The following is a 23520-nucleotide window of genomic DNA, read 5'->3' as shown; positions in this document are numbered from 1 at the left end:
TTGTGCATTGAAGTAACCACCAATAAGAAGGGAAAGAAATTCCTAATAATAGATGTGGAAATGCCAGAGAATAGCATCCTCAAAAGTTACAGAAAAATTATAAAAGCACAAAAACTTAACAAGAGAAATAAACTGGATGTAACCAAACATCATCAGTGCTCAAGAGCTCATGAAAAAAGGACTGAACAAATTCACCAATGAATTGCCTAGTAATAGCAACAATGAGCTCAAAAAATCAGCATCCTGGGAACAGCCCACAAACTCAGAAATGTGCTCTCCTTAAATAGTAACAACACACACTTTGATGAATGAACAGGATTGGATCTCAGCTCTATAAGGAAGGAACAACAGCAGGAACCAGTAAATGATGACGATGATGATGATGAGGAGGAAGAAGAACTACCATGCAAACATCTTTAAAGATGGATCTGACCCACGTGCAGAATTTGTGAAAAATTCACAGAGACAATTGATCATGTTTCTGGCTGCCCAGTCCTCGCTGAAAAGGAGTACCTCAAGACATGACAGACTAGGGCAGTACATCCACTGGAATGCTTGTAAATACTACATAATTAAATCCCATGATAAGTATTACAGGCACCATCCAGAAGACATAGTAAATGGTGACGGCATCACCATCCTTTGGAACTTCCCAATACAAACAGACAAAAAACTGCCTCCAATCGACCAGACATTGTGATTGAGGACTACAACAGAGGAACTTGTCTGTTAATAGATCTTGTCCCACAAGATCAAAATGTCTCAAGAAAGGAATATGAAAAGCTTTCTCATTATAAAGACCTGCAAATTGAAATTAAAAACATGTGGAAGCTTAGTACTACAGTAATACCATTAGTAATTGGTGTATTGGGAATAATAAAGAAGAGAGCTGAGAAGTATATTAAGCAACACCTTGGTAACTCCAATCTCCATGAACTACAAAAGATAACCTTGAAGGGTACAGCCCATATACTATAGAAAGCACTCTCCATCTAAAATGGAATAAATGTGATAATTTTAGCATGCATAGCAAAACAAAAACGCCCTTGCTACTCTTGGCCACTGGATGATGCCCAGTATTAAGGCAGCTGAAATAAAGTTATAATGAAAGGAAACCATAAATAATAATAATCCTTTCTACAGCAGGAACAGGGCCTGAAATGCTGGGAAGATATAGTTGATTACATCAACCCCAGTGCTTAGCTAATACTTGATTCTTCAACCCCAAAAGGAAGACAAGCAAAGTTGACCTCAAGAGAATTTAAACTCAGAATGCAAAGATAGATGAATTGCCACTAAACATAATGTTGTTTGACCTTAACCAGTTGAGCATATCCCTTAGTAGCTGAAATGTGCATATCTGATCATGAGCAGAAGTAGTGGGGGAGCATCATAGCTGTGTGTTGAGAGGAATTCTTTGGAGTTTGGATAATTCACATCTGGAAACATGGGTGTTTCATTCAACATCCTTAAACAACCCTTATTCAGGAACCTTTTGAGCAGGATGGGCTACTAAGTCTGAAGAAAAATTCTAACTAGGCTCCACTTGCTAGGTCATGTGCTGTTTAATTTGATATGAGACCACCTTGTTGCGCACATATGGTTGTGAAGCATGTGCCTTATCAGACGGGTAGTCATGATGGGTTGTCACATGCACTGCTCTCTCACTTTTTTAATAATAATAATAATAATAACAATAACAATAATAATAATAATAATAATAATAATAATAATAATGTTCAGTCGTGTTAGATGTTGACACAGTCATAAGAGAGCTTGAGCAAGAACAAACCTACAAATGTTTAGGGATAAATGAAGGCTCTGGTATTCAGCATGCAAGCATGAAAGAGAAGATCAGGAAGGAATGTTATAGGAGAGTTCGAGCAGTCCTGAAATCTTAACTAAATGCACGTAACAAGGTGTTAGCTATAAATTCCTTAGCAGTTCCAGTTGTTACTTATAGCTACAATGTGTTGAACTGGAATATGAGTGAAGTAAAGAAAATAGATAGGAAAGGCAGACGTAGATCGCCTTTACCTCCCCAGAGGCCAAGGAGGTCGAGGCCTGATCCAATTTGAACTAGCTTACAAAACAACCACAATTGGACTGGCCAAATATCTTGAAATAACGAATGACTAGATGCTAAAGCTCGTGGAAAATCATGAGAGACGAAAGAAGCTTCATTCTATCATAAAGGAAAGCAAAAAATTTGCTATTGATCTCGTGCAGGATACCCAAACTGAACAACCCGAGGGAAGTACGGCAACTATTGTTGCAAAGAAGGTGAAAATAATGGCAACGAAAAAAGCGCACGAGCAATAGGCTGATAGGTGGGAAGAGAAACCTCTGCACGGCAAATATGTGGCCCGTAGCAAACAAGCTGATGTTGACCAGAAGCAAACCCATCAGTGGCTATGGAGCTCAGGGCTAAAAGCAGAGAGCGATGGTTTCATCCTGGCTGCTCAAGATCAAAGCCTATTAACCCGGAACTACCAGGCCAATGTGATGAAAAATGGAGCAGACCAAAAATGCTGATTCTGCAACGACATGATTGAAACAGTGGACCACCTAATCTCTGGATGGAAAGTCTTAGCACCAGTGGAGTATAAATTAAGACATGACAGAGTTGGCCAATATCTACACTGGCTAATAAGTCGGCATTACAATATCAAAACTGCCGACAAGTGGTATAATCACCACCCTGAAGCTGTAACTGAAGGAGAAAATGTAATGATTCTGTGGGACTTTCCAGTACATACAGACCAAACCATCAAAGCCAATAAACCGGATATTGTTGTGAAAGACCAAAACAATAAAGTTTGCTTATTGATCGACATGAGCATCCCCTGTGATCATAATATCTCGGCGAAAGAATTTGACAAGCTCAGAAAATATAAAGGCCTGCTCATTGAAATTGAGAAAATGTGGCATCTCAAGGCGGTTACAATATCAGTGATCATAGGAGCACTAGGAATGATCAAGAAGGGAACCGAAAATTATATGAGAATGATCCCTGGCTTACCATCCCTGCAAGAAGTGCAAAAGATTGTCTTAACTGGTACATCACATGTATTGAGAAGAGCATTGTCGATGTGAGAACTATTACTACCCATGTATTTTAATTTAACTTTATTTCTATCAAAAAAAAAAAAACGAACTAGTGAGTTTAGTTTAATGGCTTACCAATGTATACTATGAGTTTCTTTGCCCTAGGGGTCGGGAAGACACTCGGCAAGAAATGGAAGCAAATTTGAAAGAAGAAGAAAAACCAATAATAATAATAATAATAATAATAATAATAATAATAATAATAATAATAATTAATAATAATAATAATAATAATAATAATAATAATGGTTTCAACTTTTGGCACAGTGCTCATCTGGTATGTATTTTATCAACCCCAAAAGGATGGAAAGCAAAGTCAACCTTGGTAGAAAATGAACTCAGAAAGTGAAGACAGACGAAATGCTGCTAAACATTTTGTCTAGCATGCCAAATAATAAGCTGAAAGAAACAATCCAGGTTCTTCAAAGATAATAACATGATAAAAAATAATTCAAAGAAATTCTATAGTCACAGTGGAAAGAGCACAATCAAAAGAGGTGTTCCCTCTGAGCAAGAAATACTTGAATTCTGGAGTAAAGTTTGGGAAGATGAAAAGGAGCATAGATGTAATGCTCCATACATTAACAGAGAAAAACAGCATCAACCTCCAATGCAAAATACTGGCCACAGTTTTACTTAGTTTGACATGTCTTCTCAAGCACAACAAACTGCCAGAAGTCTCAGCCCTGAGTCATTTCTGTGAGGCCCAATGTCTGAAGATCCTTTCTCACCACTTTGTCCCATGTCTTCCTAGATTTACAGCCTCTAAAGTGGTTGTTGTTAAGAAGACCACCCAGATGTAAAAATCCTGTGAAAACTAGTAAGCACAAGTGCAACCCATTATGGAAGTTAGTAACCTTGATTAAGAAGAGCAAGTAAAGTACATGTAAAATGACAATGATATACATGAATTAAGTGCAGACATAGCTCTGTGGTTAATAAGTTGGATTTGCAACAGTGGTTTCAAGTTTTAATCCCATTGTATGATATTGCACTATAGCTTTCAGTTAATCGTTAGTTTGTAAATGTAATGTAATGTGTATGTACATGAGTTTGTTGCCATGTGTTTTTGCATTAACTTCACTTTGGTAGTAATGACATCATAAACAAAATGTCTGACAGCAATTTTACAATAATCTGACATAAGCATTTGAGCAAACAAGCTCATTTTTAAGTATCTTCTGCTTTATCATTATAGGCTTTTGATTTTCAAAAGGATTATAAAGTAGGTATCACTACAGAGCACCGTACAATGACAACAAGTACAATCTGAACACACAAAAACAGACTTTGTGCTTCATTATTTTCTTGTCAAAATAAATTTTTCCATAGAAAATTATATATCATTTCAAAGTTCTGGGTGTGAACTTTCTTCTCATGTAGTGAAAATTTTATCATTAATTTTCACTTAAAAGAACATATTTTCTTCAAGATTTTTACATCATAATGAAAAAAAATATTCTCACAAATTCAATATGCTCATTGCTGAATCTGGCCCCAAAATGGCAAGAAAGTGTAAAGTGAGTAAAGAGGGTAGCAAACTGACCCTACTTACCAAACTGATGTATTCATGCACAGCAATAGGTCAAACAGAATACAAATCCAAGGCTTTAAACATCGAGTTTGAGCAAAAATTTCAAGAAATGGACTAACTAATTACTAAGTAAACATATCTCTACAAAAAAAAATGCACTAACTTAAGCCCAGACTTACCGTGGAATTGTTGTACTAAGAATGTTGTTTATTCCCTCTTGCTGTTTTAATGTATGGAGAACGACTAGGTAAACTTAGACATTCTTGTAAATTTCACTTTGCTTTGAGAAATATTGGTCAAATTTTACCAATAAAAAATTATATTCTTTTACTCTTTTACTCTTTTACTTGTTTCAGTCATTTTGACTGCGGCCATGCTGGAGCACCACCTTTTAGTACTTATTCTATCGGTCTCTTTTTGCCGAACCGCTAAGTGACGGGGACCTAAACACACCAGCATCGGTTGTCAAGCAATGCTAGGGGGACAAACACAAACACACAAACACACACACATATACATATATATACATATATACGACAGGCTTCTTTCAGTTTCCGTCTACCAAATCCACTCACAAGGCATTGGTCGGCCCGGGGCTATAGCAGAAGACACTTGCCCAAGATGCCACGCAGTGGGACTGAACCCGCAACCGTGTGGTTGGTTAGCAAGCTACTTACCACACAGCCACTCCTGCGCCTATTGTGCAATGAAAATTATTTTGTAGACTATCGAAGCCAGATGTGACATATTGCACCCCCATTTTGAATAGTCAAGGTAATTTGTGGTAGTTGTTTACACATTTGTTTGAGCTTTTTTTTTTATGCTCTCTCCTACTAAAGAGTTTGCTCTAAGTTACAAGTATGTGTGTTTCTCTCTCTGTCTTTCAATGTGTGTCTATACATATAATATTTTTCAATTTTTATGCTGAGGTTGCGTATTAAGAAATTGTAAATAAGCAAATTAGTACACATTTATTCTAGTAATGTACTTTTTCTATAAATCCATGAGTCATTCCTTTTTGGCAGTGAGGTAATTCATCTAAATCAAACTGATGACAAACATTGTTCATTGTCTGAACTGGAATTGAAAGATAATGTCTATTAAGCAGAAATAGGTACATTGATCTGAGAAGACACTGGCCTACTAAGGCTGACACATTTTTTTCATTGTTTTTTTAATTAAAGAAAGATTATATACAACTGAAACAGAATTACCCGCTCTTAAAAAGCCACTAAATTCAACTGTCCCTCCCTTGAACTCACTGTGCCCTAAGTACAGTATTACATTTCAGCCTCCTCTAATACTTCCATTCACTTTTACACATATACACAATAACAATACATATGGTGTTTGTGTAAAGGGAGAAACTTTTCATAACTTGAAGATTAGAATCTCTCCACAATAATAACAAATAAAAATAAAAAACATATTTAAATCATTAAAGCTTACTTTAGAATTTAAGGAGGAATTTAATTTTGTTTTCATGCCATCTGTCAGCCACTCTTGAATTAAGTCAAGTAAACCTTTCATCTGTCCCCAAGAACAAGTCGTCTGAATTAATGCTGAAAAGTCTTCCTTTACGGAATCTGTATCACTTAATTTCTGTAGTTTAGAGAGACACTGGTGGCTGCAAGAAAACAGAGAAAAATAAAAGTTATTTTAATTCAAGAAACAGGATTAACTTTTTTTTTTTAATTAAAAACTTAATTCATCATACTAGAAAAAGAAAAAGTGAAACCAATATTAACTTTTGTACAGTAAAACTTTTTTAAATGTAAAGCAGATTTCAGATATCATTCTTTAATTTTGCAAATGTGTTTAATACTAAGGCATGATCTATGATTGGAAAATAATATTTTTGAGGTCATTAATATTATCTGTAGTCAGTCATCATGACTATAATTGTTCATGAATTTGGCATAACTTGTTAAGCTTTCTCCATACTGGCCAGGTTATCACTTGGGTTTGCCATTTATTATCATCAATTCCTTTCCACTTCATATTCCTTTTTGCATTATCTTTGAATTTCAGCCTAAGTCTTCCATGGTTTCTTTTCCCCTTGCATAGTTGGCAGTAAAGGATTTCTCTGGGGTTGTTGTCATTCCTGTGAACATAACCCAAATTACATAAATTTCTATGAATTAAGATTTCCAACATAGGAGGCAGACCAGCACACTGTAGCATCTCTTTATTCCTTATCTTGTCAAACAGAGTGATATTCATAATTTGTCATAGCTGTCTCATTATATATGCATGTCTACTTCAGCTTTGTAGACTGCCAAGGTTTCAGCTCCATACAGCAGGGAAGAAAGCACTGTAGTGGTTATATGTGTATCAATGAACATTGATGCAAATGGAATGTGTATGTAAACAAATATGAAAACTGATCCATAATTGAAAAGAATTTATTTACAGGACTTGATTCGTTAGAGGTACACTACATACAAAATGTAGGCAACTGCTACGAGTTGCTAGAAATACAGAGTACATTCGTGGAAGTCATATTAGGAATGAATATGTTTGTGTGTGTGCGTGTTGATCATTTGAAACAGTAGTGTATCGGCACTTCGAACATTTCTCTCTGTCCCTGCGGTCTGCCAAAACCTTGGGTCATAGATAGATCTATCTCGTCTGTCTGCCCGCCTCTCTTGTTTCACCACGGTTTTATAATATTTGTGGCAGTTAGAAAGACAGACATACTGCAGCAGAGTTTGTACCAAAATAGGTCAGCGGCTATCTAGTTGAACTTCGCCTGAAATGATGCGGTCGAAGGGAGGTGATCAATCAATTTTTGACAGGACAAAGAAAACCTTTTTTCGTGCCTGTTGATCGTCGTGGTTTGGACGACCGAGAATTCTTGGATTCGGTTTTGAATCTAGGCTTGGAGAAGGAAGTGTTAATTCTTACAGCACTATAGCTTGGTATACCATACATTTGACGTGCATAGAAACATGCCTATTCTTCCACCGTCTCTCCTGGTGCTTGCCAAAGGACATACTAGCTCTGCTCATACTGTATGTGATTTCCTGGCCCAGTTGTGCATTATCTGAGATGGTGCTACCTAGATATTTGAATGCTTGCACTGGGTCAGCCTTTCATGTCTAATAGTGATGTTTTCATAAACTTCACAAAGGCTTTTATTACAGTATCCTGTAATGGACTTTGGGTGGTTCTTAAGAAACATGGATTCCTCAAAGGTATATCAACTTAGATAGGTCCCTGCATGAAGGAATGCAGGCATTTGTAATATGAGATAGTAATACTTCAAGTGAGTTTGTATTGACAAAATGGAGTTAAACAAGTTGTACATGTTCAAGCAGTAATCTCCCCTTATCTCACAGCAATGTTGGAAGATACCTTTGAGGAAATTGGAGGGGGATTTATATCCAGACATGGTATACTCAGTATAAAGCCAAGAAGCACACTATGAAGGCCCTAGTGCAAGAGATGCTGTTCACTGATGATATTGCACTGGTTGCCCACAGCACCACTGAAGATGTACAGAAACTGGTAGATAGCTTTGCCAGAGCTGCAGAACAGTTCAGCTTAAAGGTTAACATCAGAAAAACCAAATGCCTTTACAAACTTGTGGAGAACCTAACTGTCCCAGTAACAGACATTCAACTAAGAAATCACAAAAAGGAAATAGTGAACCAAATTTGGTTAGTAAGTCCCTAAAAGCCTGAAGTTTTCTCCAAATTCCTTGAAAAGCTACAAAATTTAATGAAAATGTAGTTAATTCAGAATAAAAATATAGCGGCTGCATGAATTTGAATGGAAGTTGGTAACAGAATGTAGTGAGTATTAACATTGTGAAGGTGGTTTTTATGCAGATGGGTGAATTTCACCAGTTGTTTTTAAATGTAAATAATTAAAGGTTTGACATGATTGAAATAAGTAAATATAAAGTTTCAGGAGAGATGCCAGGAGTGGAAGTCAGTTGAAGTCAACTGAGATCTGTATCATACCCCTTGTAGATGCAAGGTAGCTCATAATATAGCCTTGTTGTAGATGCAGTGTGGTACATATCCTGTATTCAGAGAGGTAGGGTTGTTGGAAAGAGAGAGGATTTAAGAATTAATGAAAAAGTAATAATGTGGTCGTAATTTGTTAATTATGTCAATTGCTGCATATCATAAATTCAAGTGAAACGTAACTTTATTCAGCTTATCCTGTTATATAAATACCAGGAAAAAAATTCAATAAAAGAGGCAATGTGAAGAAGAATCACATCATCATCATCAATTTGACCAGGGCTGGCAAGCTAAGGGGATGCACCAGACTCCAGTCTGATTTGGCATGGTTCCTATGGTTGGGTGCCCTTCCTAATATCAACTACTCCAAGAGTGTAATGGGCTCTTTTATGTGCCACCAACAAGGGTGCCAGTAGCATGACAACAGTATCTACCACAACTACGATTTCACTTGGCTTGATGGGTTTTCTTCTCAAGCATGGAATATTGCCAAAGGTCTTGGTCATTTGTCATTGACTGGATAACAAAAGATATAAAATTAGAGAAATTATGAGCAAAAAGATTAAATTACCTGAGATATGGTACTAATTTAGGAGGCAGTTTCCCTGCAATTATGATTAATGCTGACCTCAGCTGAGAATCCTACAAAATACAATACAGAAAACTACATTGGTTTTATGAGATTCAGGGTAGCCTATAATTTAATACAGTGTTGGCCAAAAAGTTTGCTTGCTTTTTTTTTTTATGGGATTACTCAGACAAATGCAATGATTATTGATTCACATTCTTTTGAATTAATCACGCATTATCTTGTAGCTTTGAAATTTTGATGATGTGATTGTTTATTTTTAGAATGACAATATGTAGGATAGGTGTGAGAGGTTGAATCTGGCCAATGAGGACATAAAACAGCTAGAATATTTGGGCCTGATACGCCCAGTTTAAATACTAAAGAGTTAAAGTTATTTATTCAATCAATGATATAATTGCTGTTTAGTTTCAGTATTTTCTGCCTTCTTGGAGGTGGATCTTCTGCTCAAAAAATTTCCTGTCATGACTGGCAAAGAACTTCTACAAACAAAATTTTACAAACAAGACCCTCTTCAGAGCTGTATGTCTGTCCATTCAATGAATTTTGAAGAGTCTGCCACAGGTAGATACCTGAAGGCACAAAGTTGAGCAAATATTTCAGAGATGAAACTTCTTAGCCAAGCCTCAGTAGCATCAGCTGCATCTGCAAAGAAGAGTGCAGTTTGGCATTGTTGTGATGAAAGACAATACCCTTATTATTAGCAAGTTGTAGATGCTTTTGGTGGATTGCTTAAACTGATAATTCTGTTCATGGGAAGAAGCTTGTAAAAGACATTCTCCTAATCCTGCCAAAGTGAAAGCAGAACCTTGTTTGGGTGAAGTCCTGCTTTACACTTCACATTGTCATAGATGATCCATTTTTTTGTCTCCTGTCACTATTCTCTGCAAAATAGGATCCTTTTCTTCATGCATCAGCACCAAATCACAGATATTTTTTGAGTCATGTTCTTCTCATTCAATTGATGTGGGTCCCAAACATCAAACCTACTGGTGTAACTAAGTTGATGCAGATGATTTTCAACAATTGATTTGAATATCTGCAATCTTCTTAGTCAATAACTCTGTCACCTTTAATCTCAGTTAGCCAGCCAGAGTGAGGAGAATCTTGAATGGAAAAATTTCCTGATTGAAATCTTGAAAACCACTTCTGACACATGTTTCATAGCAGCTTCCTCTCCAGACACAGTATCTATCTTTCTGCATATTTCCACTGCTTTCTTTGCATTTCTTAAAATATAAAAGCATGCTATGTTGATATTGTTTGTTTTGGTTCTCCATTTTCAGAGATATCTCAAGCACACAGAATGCAACCTGTTTTGTCACAAGTTCATTAGTATGTCAGGTATTTAATAAGTATGTATGCACAAAGTAAAAAAGTGAATGAGGTCAGGTATGTAACAAGTACACATATACAGTAGAAAAAAGTAAGTAAATTTTTTGGCCAGCCAAATATTACAATTAGCAAATCTGACATTTATATAGGAAAAGCAGTTACCTTAAATTCTCTCATCATTATAGAAAGTGCTTTAGAAAATATTTTATCCAACTTCTCTTTTAATACATGGTTGGTAGTCTATAAAAATACATTCAAATACATTTTAAATTTTCTAATATTAAACACTGAAGATAAAAATGTTATAACCATTGAGTATTTTCTGAAAATATCAACTCTTTTCATGAAGTAATCAAGAATAAGTTGGCCTAGCAGAATACACCTTTATCAAACTACATTTATATTTTTAAGGATCAGTAATGATTACCTGCAAAAGCTTGATGATGAGATTGATATAGTAGCTATTCATCTTGAAGTCAATGTCAACAGAAAAACATGAATGAGAAGGGAATTTTAGATGGTTGACACTGTGAGATAAAAGTTTTTGGCATAGTGGTTAGTGCTGGGCTTAAGAGAGTATACAAAACGGTATGAGTGGTGGCAAGCAGAGAGAGAGAGAGAGAGAGAGAGAGAGAGAGAGAGAGAGAGAGAGAGAGAGAGATGTGCTAGGTGGTATATGATTAGCTGGTTTGGGTGCAAAGGATTCCATAGTAGCAACACAGAAGGCAAACAAAGTACATGTGAACAAGAGGCCGTACTGTCTTCAAGAGTGAGTCTAAACAATAATATGACTTTCTGTTAGATGCTGCCAAGGATAGTTGTGAATAGAGAAGTTGGAGGTGTGAGGGCAGTATTCTACTACCATTATAACCTTTATTGAGATTTATACAGATCCAGCAGCTGAATATAATTGAGATATTTTCTTAAAGTAAAGTAAAAGACTAATCTTAGGGATGCAGTGTTTGCTGTCATGAATCAGACACCATCAAAAAAGATCAACACAAATTGTGAAAACTAATATTTATAGACACTTTAAATTGCATTGCATGTTGTCTAAGACTAGAGGTATATTATAGAGCTGTAATGATACTGTGTCATTTGAATTCAGATTGAAAAACAGCTGATTTTTATAAGCATAAAACAAATTATATATATGTGGCTTTAGGGGCAGGAGTGGCTGTGTGGTAAGTAGCTTGCTTACCAATCTCATGGTTCCGGGTTCAGTCCCACTGATTGGTACCTTGGGCAAGCCTCAAACCGACCAAAGTCTTGTGACTGGATTTGGTAGATGGAAACTGAAAGAAGCCCATTGTATGTATATGTATGTATGTCTGTGTCTGTCTGCCCAACATCACTTCACAACCAATGCTGGTGCATTTATGTCTCTGTAACCTAGCAGTTTGGCAAAAGAGATTGATAGAATAAGTACTAGGCTGGAGTTGATTTGCTCGACTAAAGGTGGTGCTCCAGCATGGCCGCAGTCAAATGACTTAAACAAGTAAAAGAATAAAGGAACATATATCCTTATAAAAGCAAAGTTTGTTTGAACACTGACTACTGAAAATACTAAATAAAATTAATGATATTTCAGGTTTTTCATGTCATTTAAATTAATTTGACCATTCTCCAGATATCTGTACTTATTTTCCAAAAATGGATTGGGAGGAGGGGGCGGAGTTAGTGGTGTATTCGTTCTTATTTGTAGCCATCTGTGTGCTGCCTACTTCACTGTAATGCCTTTTACAGAGTGAAAAAATACTCCACCTATCTGTCTTAAAAAATACTCCACCTCTAACTTTCTCTAGTTTATACATTACTACCTTTGAAGTCATTGCCAGATCTCAGCTTTCTCTGTCTCTATGTCCCTCTCTCTCTCTCTCTCTGGGTGTATATGTGTCTCTCTCACTATCTCTACCTCTTTTTCTTTCTAGAGAAAAAGACATAAGAGACAGAGAAAGGGGGTTATGAAGAAAAGACAAGTGAGACGCTGGACCTCTGCTTTCTCTTTCTATATGTCCTCAATGTTTCTATCTCTCTCACTATCTCCCCCCTCTCTCTCTCTGGTTGTATATGTATGTCTCTCTCTTACTACCCCTACCTCTTTTTCTCTCTTGAAACAGAAAGGGGGCTAGGGAAAAAACAAGTGAGACGGGTGTGTGGAGGTAGCCACATCTATAAATCTATCAACAAAATTGTCGATGGGGACAATGCTGTTGATTATCCTGTTGAATTCTTCAACAGTCTGGAACTGTCCAGAACGCTACCACACAACCTTGAATTGAAGAAGGTCACAGTCAGCATGCTTCTAAGAAACCTGAATCAGCCAAGATTGTGCAATGGTACACATATGGTTGTGATTGACCTACAACCTCACATTATTGAAGCAAAAATTCTCATTGGATGTAGTAAGGAAAACATTGTATTTATTCCTAGAATACCACTACAGTTAAATCACTCACCATATTGCGGATCACCTCAGTACATCGTGGATTTTTCTGGCAAATATATATGTAAATTTATATTGTGACTCCTCAGTATATCGCAGATTTCTGCGGCCAATAGGTACTTATTTTTTTTACTGCACTGTATAACACATTAATTAAAATATATTAAAAGAAAATACATAGTGTAGCGTATGAAAAACTCAGAAAGCAAAAAAAGAGAAGAAATGGGTAATCCTAAGAGTGTGGGGAGAGTTTATAAAAGCTTAAATATATAAAAATATATAAAACTAGCTTTGGACGGTTTAAGTTGCTTTGGTAGTATTTTTTTCACCAAATAATTGATACTGAGAAGGTTTATGAGTAGCACTGCAATCTATGTTTCCGATTAATCTAGGAACGGAAAACAAAACTGAAGGCTGGTTATTGTGGAGGTCATTGCCCTTTAATGATCATAGAACATATAAGTTTGCAAGCGATACAAAGTAGAGCTACTGAAGTGTTTTGGGAATAGATTACAGATAATGACTACAAAATATAGTTTGTTTTACATGAAAGAGAAATTTCTTCTCAGAAACAGCCACATAAATGGTGTAATGACATTGAAGGAAGATGTTGAAACTTCCCCTCTGCAAGTTTTTTTTTTTTCAACGGCAAAGGGAGCTATTTTTTCGGAGAGATAAGCTAACAAAACCCTTTATTCTGTCTTCCCAAATAGCCTGCACATAAATTAACAGCAAATGCTGCATAAAGTTAAATTGGTATGGAGCTTTTGCTAGTGAAAGCAAACTCTTAATTAAAAGTTGATTTTTTGGGGACAAATCATATGTGATTGTTGAAAAAGGGCTAGAACGACAATGCTAAAATGTATTTGAAACAATGGACAAAAGTCGAAATATCATAATTGGATGGGTAAATAAGCATCCTTAAAGTGAAACAACACATTGGTAGGTAAACAAAGGTATCAACAAATAGAAGAGAGGGAAGGGAACATCACTTTTCAAGTAACTCAGAATAAGTAATGGTAAGCTTGCCAAAGTTTAATGCAGTTTAAATTTGGAGATTAAGGTTGTTTGGTATTGGATATTCATCGCGTACAGTGTTCCTAGTCAATTTAACCACCATGGCAGGTGGGTAGTTGAAATAAATAACATGACAACATCCTTTCACTTTTATAAAAAGATTTTAAGAGTATGGAACACCCTACATACAAAAAAACTATGTCCATTTAGGTACATTTACACAGGTGCTCTGGGCAAAATGTCAAAGTGCGTGACCATTCTTCAGACATAAGTAATGTGTAAAGTTTGGCAGAAATGGGTTGAGAATTGAGGAAATGCATGCGTGTTTTATATATATTAGATATATATATATATATAGATATATATATATATATATATATATATATATATATATATATATATATATATACAAATTATAAAAATAATTTTAAATATACAGTACAGTACTCTCTCTACTTCGCAGATTTTCACCTATCACGGGGGTGGTGGAATGTAACACCCATGATAATTGAGGGATTACCATAATACCAATAGTTCTCATTCATTTCAAACGATTGCATTTCCCAGTGAGAGTCAGTTATGTAATGACCATTAACAAGCCCCAAAGTCAAACACTGCAGGTTGCTGGTCTCCATCTAAAAGAGGGTTGTTTCTCACACCGTCAATTGTATGTAGCTCGTTCCGGAGTAGCAAGCCCACAGAAACTTTTCATATATGCTCCACAGAAAAAAGTTAAAAACATTGTATATACTAAAGTTCTGTAAATGTTTTATAATTTTCGTACAATACATCCCTCTATTATTATCTATACTACTTTCTATATTTAGATATTAAAAAAAAATTGTTACATTATGTTATGTAATATTTAATACTTTTTTAACAATTTTACTGTAAAGGAAATGGGCATTAAGATAGGTGCCAATATGTGCCTTATGAATAGATTTCAACACTGTACAGAGAGGGCCGCCTTCCAGTATATATATATATATATATATATAAGAAAATAGTAAAGTGTGAAAAAACGACAGAAGGCTTAAATGTTAAAAAATATATATATTTGTGTCAAAATGTCTGGAGAATATTGGAAAAATTTTTTTCCTTTCCTTAAAATGACATAATTTTAAAATTTTTAAAGAAATTACCGGTTTCGCGTGTAGCTTTTCAAATTTCTTGTGACGTTATGTTTATATTGCATGGAATTATCGTTGTTTTTATTTCCAGGAGATTTCTAAATAAGGGGAGGTAGTGAGTGATTTTTTCCGGTGTAGGGGAGATAATCGCTTAAAAAATTTTTTTTCCCATTTCCTTGTTAATTTCTCTGTGTCAGTATGTTCGGATGGTTGAGTCTGGGTTTGTACTTTTCAATGAAGAATGTTTCCTTGTTCAGTCTCATTTGTGTTGATGATCCGAAAGCACATTGGTAAAATGGGAAGATTAAAAATTGTGGCATTAGTTGCTTTGCGCATTTCTCAATGTGCTCACTAAAAGGTATCATTCTATATTCTGGGAATGCAATCTGTTGTCGATGCAGTGTGCATCTGCGCCTGAGTGATAGTCCCGTGGAACCCACGTAGTCTTGGTGGCAGCCCGAGCATTTAATAACATAAATTATGTTTTCAGGGGCACAAGTAAAGTTAGATTTGATCTTAAATTTCTGTCCCTCTTTAAAGAAGAATTCTGATCCTTCCAATAGGTTAGGACATGTTGCACAGTTCGATCTACCACATTTTTTTACTTTTGCATCCGTAATTTTAGAAGACAATTTTGCCTTTGTGAGAATCTTTTTAAGTGATTTAGGCTGTTTGTAGCTTTTAATGATTTGGTGTATGTTTAGAATTTCCTTTAATTTGGGGTTTTTATGAAGTATTGGTAAATTCTGGGTGATGATGGTGAAGGCTTCTTTGTTTCTGGGGTTGTATGTAGATATGTAAGGTAGTATTTTCGGGGAAGGTGTGTTGTTGTGTTGAACTTTTCTTAAAGTTTCTATGTTGATTTCTGTTGCACGTCTGATCCCATCCTCTATGAGTTGAGCTGGGTAATGTCTGTCAATTAGGGTGTTTTTGAGTTCTTGCAGTCTAAAGTTCCTGGTATTTTGTTCTGACACTATTGTGCATATCCTTCTTGCAAGGTTGAAGGGGATGTTTGTTTTAGTGTGTCTTGGGTGGCATGAATTAAAAAGAAGGTATTGTTTGGCGTCTGTGGCTTTGTAAAAAATGTCTGTTTCTATTTTAAGGTTAATTTTTTTAATTAGTATATCCAAGAACGGGAGCTCCTTTTGGTTGTATTCCATTGTGAACTGTATATTTGGGTTTATGCTATTCAATAGGTTTTTAAATTTTAGGAGTTTATCTATGTTTTCATTCCAGAGAATGAAACAATCGTCTAGGAATCGTTTCCAATTCTCTTTTATGTATTGAGAGAGGGAGTTTCCAAAGAATACAACCAAAAGGAGCTCCCGTTCTTGGATATACTAATTAAAAAAATTAACCTTAAAATAGAAACAGACATTTTTTACAAAGCCACAGACGCCAAACAATACCTTCTTTTTAATTCATGCCACCCAAGACACACTAAAACAAACATCCCCTTCAACCTTGCAAGAAGGATATGCACAATAGTGTCAGAACAAAATACCAGGAACTTTAGACTGCAAGAACTCAAAAACACCCTAATTGACAGACATTACCCAGCTCAACTCATAGAGGATGGGATCAGACGTGCAACAGAAATCAACATAGAAACTTTAAGAAAAGTTCAACACAACAACACACCTTCCCCGAAAATACTACCTTACATATCTACATACAACCCCAGAAACAAAGAAGCCTTCACCATCATCACCCAGAATTTACCAATACTTCATAAAAACCCCAAATTAAAGGAAATTCTAAACATACACCAAATCATTAAAAGCTACAAACAGCCTAATCACTTAAAAAGATTCTCACAAAGGCAAAATTGTCTTCTAAAATTACGGATGCAAAAGTAAAAAAATGTGGTAGATCGAACTGTGCAACATGTCCTAACCTATTGGAAGGATCAGAATTCTTCTTAAAGAGGGACAGAAATTTAAGATCAAATCTAACTTTACTTGTGCCTCTGAAAACATAATTTATGTTATTAAATGCTCGGGCTGCCACCAAGACTATGTGGGTTCCACGGGACTATCACTCAGGCGCAGATGCACACTGCATCGACAACAGATTGCATTCCCAGAATATAGAATGATACCTTTTAGTGAGCACATTGAGAAATGCGCAAAGCAACTAATGCCACAATTTTTAATCTTCCCATTTTACCAATGTGCTTTCGGATCATCAACACAAATGAGACTGAACAAGGAAACATTCTTCATTGAAAAGTACAAACCCAGACTCAACCATCCGAACATACTGACACAGAGAAATTAACAAGGAAATGGGAAAAAAAATTTTTTAAGCGATTATCTCCCCTACACCGGAAAAAATCACTCACTACCTCCCCTTATTTAGAAATCTCCTGGAAATAAAAACAACGATAATTCCATGCAATATAAACATAACGTCACAAGAAATTTGAAAAGCTACACGCGAAACCGGTAATTTCTTTAAAAATTTTAAAATTATGTCATTTTAAGGAAAGGAAAAAAATTTTTCCAATATTCTCCAGACATTTTGACACAAATATATATATTTTTTAACATTTAAGCCTTCTGTCGTTTTTTCACACTTTACTATTTTCTTATATATTCACCCACGTGCTTTACCAAACAAACTTTCTTATCTATATATATATATATATATATATATATATATATATATATATATATATATATATATATATATATATGTATATATATATATATGTATATATATATATATATATATATATATATATGTATATATAAATATGTTTTTGGCGGGGAAGCTAAATCACAACTATGTATGCAATCGATTGGACCGCATGGGTATTTATCGCCCGTGAGGGTCTAATAAATTGTATCGAAGACAAATGCTGCTGATGACTTATAGATAAATATTTGAGTATAATTGCATATTATATTGATAAAGAAACAATTGTTCAGCATTAATCTATCTTTCCGTTGTATTTCACTTTCCTTATGTTGAAGGTAATGTTATTTCTTTTGTGGAAACAAATTCGGTGGCTATACCAGAATGAGGAGCTATTTCTAGTACTAGAGTTAACCACTTAACGGTAACTCTCTTATATTTACATATAAATTTGTATTGTCTCCCTGGTTTTTAGGTGCTAGGCTACTTGGTGTTAAACTGATGGTATTATTAAATTAATATCTAATTTTTCACCCTCATTTATGAATGTATATATATTTATATATTTATATATATATATATATATATATATATATATATTTATATATATATATATATATATATATATATATATTTATATATATATATATATATATTTATATATTATATATATATATTTATATATATATATATATATATATATATATTTATATATATATATTATATAATATATATATTTATATATATATATTTATATATATATTTATATATATATATATATCCTTAAATCCTTAGAAATATTTTAGCCCGAAGGCTGCGGCCATGCTGGGGCACCACCGCTGAATGAGCTACACTAATATGTAAATCCACCTCTGATATGTGGCACTTGGTCGACAAGGGAGTCTGATGCCGCTGCCTGCATCTGTGTCTCCTGTCGTGAGGTAGGTTCATCTGGGACCCACGACAAGAAGAGATCCAGTTTAGTTTTAAAGAAACCCACATCCACACCATGCAAATCTCTTAGGCATTTAGGGAGGATGTTAAAGATCTGTGGTCCTCTGAAACCCAAGCTGTTGCGGTATTTGGTCCTGTATTTTGATGGTGATGTTGGAATCTTTGGCACCATGCAGTGGCGCCCCGTTCTGTGGTTGGGGTAACTTTGAATGCCAAAGTTTGGGACAAGACCTTCCAGGATTTTACAGATGGATATCACAGCATATCTCTCCCGCCTTCGCTCTAGGGAGAAGAGTTTTAATACTTTCAGTCTTTCCCAGTAGCTGATATGTTGTATTGAGACAATCTTCTTTGTGTAGCTTCTTTGAATTGCTTCGAGTTCTGCTGTTAGTTTTATATTGTGTGGTGACCATACTTGGGAGCAGTAGTCCAAGCAGCCGAGTACTAAAGTTTTCCACAGGACCATCAGTGTCTCCTCTCTTGTTCTGAAAGTTCGGAGAATCCATCCAGCTAGCCATCTGCATTTTATCACCAGATTAGTAATATGCACTTGGAAAGATGCATCATTGCTCATGTCAATGCCCAGGTCACGCACTGATTTTGACTCAGGGATTGCAATTCTTCCTGGGTCAGTGTATCCAGTCTGCATGTCGTTTACCTTTGTGTGCCGGTAGCGCAGGACCTGGAATTTACCTGCATTAAACTGCATGTTGTTGTCCTCAGCCCACCTGTATATTGTATCCAACTCCTGTTGCAGATGTGCAATATTTCAAGGGTTTTGTATTGTGTGGGAGACGTTTGTGTCATCTGCATAGCTAGAAAGGGTGGCCATCTTAGCAACTGAGGGTATGTCTGAAAGAGCCACTATGAACAGCAGTGGCCCCAAGACAGTGCCCTGTGGAACACCGCTTGTTGTTTCTGTTTCCTTGGAGGTGGATCCATTGGTCACAACTGCCTGCCTTCTATCTTTTAGTTTCCGCCTACGCCGAAACCACACAGTTTGTGACAAATCATACCGTGGTCGACTTTATCAAAGGCTTTTGCAAAGTTGAGATATATCACATCCACATTTGAGCCATTTAGTAGTTGTTTTAACACCCAGTCATAGTGTTGCAGGAGCTGTGTTAGGCAGCTTCTACCTGGTCGAAATCCATGCTGGGTGTCAGTCAGCAAGTAATTTTCTTCAAGGAACATGATTAGTTTCTTGCGGACTATTCGTTCCATGACTTTGCTGATGTGTGAGGTCAGAGAGATAGGCCTATAATTTTTAGCATCTGCTCTGCTACCTCCCTTATGGATATTACACCCTCTTTCAATTTGACTGGGAGCTTACCACTTGCAAGAAAGCTCTGAAAAAGCTGTAGCGGTTTTGCAAGGGCTTGTTTGCACGATTTGAGAAGGATTGCTTGGAAATCCATCAGGTCCAGCAGCTCAGTTTGTGTCAATCTCATCTATGGCGAGTTGATATCATCATCTTCAATGTTGATGTACTCAATTTTTGCCTCTTTGGCCGCAGGTAAAGTGACAAAGAATTCTTCTGGGTTGTTTACTTGCCTGTGTCCAATAGGTGTAGTGAACACACTTTGGAACTGTTCGTTCAGTATTTCACTTTTCCTCGTAGGATTTCCTGTGAGAGAGCCATCTTTTTGGAAGAGTGGTCCTATTCTCTGTTGCTGTCTCTTTGGCAAACTTAAAGAAAGCTTTAGGGTTTGACTTTATATTTTCTATTACCCAAGCTTCTTTATCTGCACTCTCCTTTTCATGAGACTGATGCAGACTTTGCTCAATTTCCATTAGCATTCTCTTGAGCCGAGACTTTTCACCACTTTTGGTGTGCTTGCTCAGGTGGTTCACAATCCTTGTCCGTCATCTCATAAGAAACTTCCTTTCTCTAAGGATCCTGTTTTTGTTTTTGTGTGTGCTGGCCCTACACACTGGGACATATTTGTCACATATGGCTTGCATTATGGACATGAAGCGTTTGTGTTTCATGTCAATGTCCGGTGTGGAGAGACATTTAGGCCAATCCTGTTTGAGGATCTCTTTCTCGATCAACTTCCAATTTGCTTTATGAAAGTCTAAGTTGGAGAGATTGTGGATGTTTCGTATAGGCTGTGTGTCTGCAGGGGCTTTTGGTCCATACATAGACAGCTCTATTATGTCGTGATCCGAGATCATTGCCGGCATCACTTTAACATTATGGATAATATCCATATTGTTTGTGAAGCAGAGATCCTGTATATTATCTGCCCTTGTTGGTTGCAGCACTATCTGCTCCATGAAAGAGGCATTTGTGAGATGGAGCAGGGACTCTGCCTGTGCCTGCTGATAGAGTGTCATCCCTGGGAGCATCTGCTCCCCCGCCCAGGCCATTCCACACTGGGGAAGTTAAAGTCACCCATGAAGAATACACTGTTGTGTTGTTCCAGGTTGGTGAAAACTTCTCCTATTTTTGTTAGGCAGTCTTCAAACATGCCTGAGTGATTTGGGGCATCCGGTGGGTGATATGTAGTACATATGACGATATTCAGTTGTCTTATGAGTACAATTTGAGTGTCACACACTGAGTTTGAATATGACAACAGGACCTGGGGTGTGAGGTCATCTCGGATGTACATTGCAACTCCACCATGGCTTCTCCCTTTTCTATCTGAGCGTATGACAGCATATTGTGGCATATGTATTTCTGCATCCCCTATATCGGGTCCAAGATGCGTTTCTATGAGTGCCATGCATATAGCTTGATTGCATGCCACAAGGTCTCTCAGGAATGAGATTTTCCTTTTACAGTTGCCACGCAGCAGCCCTCCTACATTTAGTAGAAATATTTTTGTGGTGTGTGTGTGTTGGTGTCTGTGGTGGCCATCCTGCATCTGTTGGTGGTGGCCTTATGTGGTGGTAGTTCCAGCTTTGTGTTTGTAGCCAGGTCAGCTGCTGAACAATTTTTTGTGCCATGCACAAAAAAGATTGCTGTTCAGCTGCTGCCCTTCTCACATCTGGGTGAAGCTGGCCATTTGTTGGGCTATGCAGTATCTATTTTGGACCACGCACTACATCCGCATATCGTCTTTCAGGAGTGGTCAGTGTGCCGTTTATCCTTCTTTTATATAAATGCGACATGGAGAGATGGCTTATCTGGAAAAGCAGCTTAGACCCTACTACATGTCTAAACTCAAGGACAGAACTTTTCGGATCATGCCCACATGTAACTAAATTTTTATTACGTTTTTGGTCCCCTAAAGAAAACAGATAGAACATGCTTTCTATGTTATGCCCCAAAAAGTTTTTTATCTCATTATACCTTTTATTATTTCATATATTTTTATATTTTCACACATAATAATTTTTTGTTCTTTTCTATCCTGCATTTTTTCCTGTGCCTATACAGACGTGTGTATAGATTCATTTGTACATGTGTGTGAATATGTATGAGTGGGCAGTTTTAGTTGTGTGCGTGTGTGCGGGCATAAGAATGCACATATATATAGACGTTTTTACTTAGTATTTAAAAAAAAAAAATTGGGTGGGAGGGGGACATATGTATATTCAATTTTTGTATATGCGTGTGTATGTATACGTATATAAATATGTGCGGGTATGTACAAATATGGGCGTGTGTGTATGAGTGCATAGGGGTTTATCTGTATATGAATGTGGTTTTTATGCTTTGTATACTTCCTTATGTTTTTTTTCTGTTATCTTTAAACATGGTTTTTCTTGTGCTTGTGCGTATATAGACATATGTATGAACTTTTACGGTACGCATGTGTGTGTGTATGAGTTGTATATATATGCGTATATATTTGGCGAAAAATGCGAGTGAAGATGTGTACGTTTTCATAGTGACGTATAAGTACGCACGTGGGTTCACGAGCTGAATTATAATACAGTAATTTCCCTTTATATAACGGTATTTTTTCATAGCGTTTTGTGGATTTCCACTTTGACATCTGAAACTCAGTTTTATCTTGACTATAGAGTAATGTAACATATTTATATATATATATATATATATATATACATATACATATATTTATATCTCTCTCTATATATAAACGGCAGTTTGTCTGTGCGTGTTTCTGTGTGTCTGTTTGCTTCTACCCTCACCCTGACCACAGCTTTCAACCGATTCTGATGAAACTTGACACACACATAGCCCAATGTCATAATTCAAAACTAACGCACCCAAAATTTTGAAAAGTTCCCCCAGTTCTAAAAAAAATAGATAAATTCGACATGGGGTCGAGAATCAGAAACACGAACCTCAAACTGTCTAGAGGACGCAACTCCACATTTTTTAAATCTCAAAAAAAATTTACCATAATTTTTTTGCTATTTTTTGGCTATAACTCTCTAAAAATGCTTTATAGTTATTTCCCTTACAAAACTGAGCAACGCCGGGCGATACTGCTAGTATATATATATATAAATATATATATAAATATATATATATATATATAAATATATATATAAATATATATATATATATATATAAATATATATATAAATATATATATATTAAATATATATATATATATAAATATATATATATATATAAATACTAAGCAATAAAGGGTTTAGCAACGAATTGCCTTACCACATACCGAATGAGGCCTTTACATGCCGAAGACTACTTGGTGTAATTGATAATTATTCCAAATTAATTAATTTCACCCTTCATTATTACGGATATATATATAAATATATATATAAATATATATATATAAATATATATATAAATTATATATATAATATATATATATAAATATATATATATAAATATATATATAAAT

At 35.9% G+C, this 23520-nt stretch overlaps 1 protein-coding gene across 4 annotated transcripts in view; it reads right to left on the bottom strand.

Moving 5' to 3' along the window:
• The window catches only part of LOC115210632 (condensin-2 complex subunit G2), a 201634-nt gene that overhangs the window by 49663 nt on the left and 128451 nt on the right, over positions 1 to 23520 (bottom strand). For all 4 annotated transcript variants that reach the window (XM_029779278.2, XM_036502154.1, XM_036502153.1 and 1 more), the window contains 3 exons: positions 10703 to 10780; positions 9188 to 9258; positions 6092 to 6269 (listed from right to left, as the gene is read on the bottom strand). In XM_029779278.2, coding sequence (XP_029635138.1) covers positions 6092 to 6269; positions 9188 to 9258; positions 10703 to 10780 — 327 coding nt within the window. The remainder of the gene's footprint in view (positions 1 to 6091; positions 6270 to 9187; positions 9259 to 10702; positions 10781 to 23520) is intronic.

Source organism: Octopus sinensis, linkage group LG4 (genome assembly GCF_006345805.1).
Source record: "Octopus sinensis linkage group LG4, ASM634580v1, whole genome shotgun sequence".
Lineage (NCBI taxonomy): Eukaryota > Metazoa > Mollusca > Cephalopoda > Octopoda > Octopodidae > Octopus > Octopus sinensis.
The sequence above is the reverse complement of the archived record's forward strand: the minus strand, read 5'-3'. Positions and strand labels throughout refer to the sequence as shown.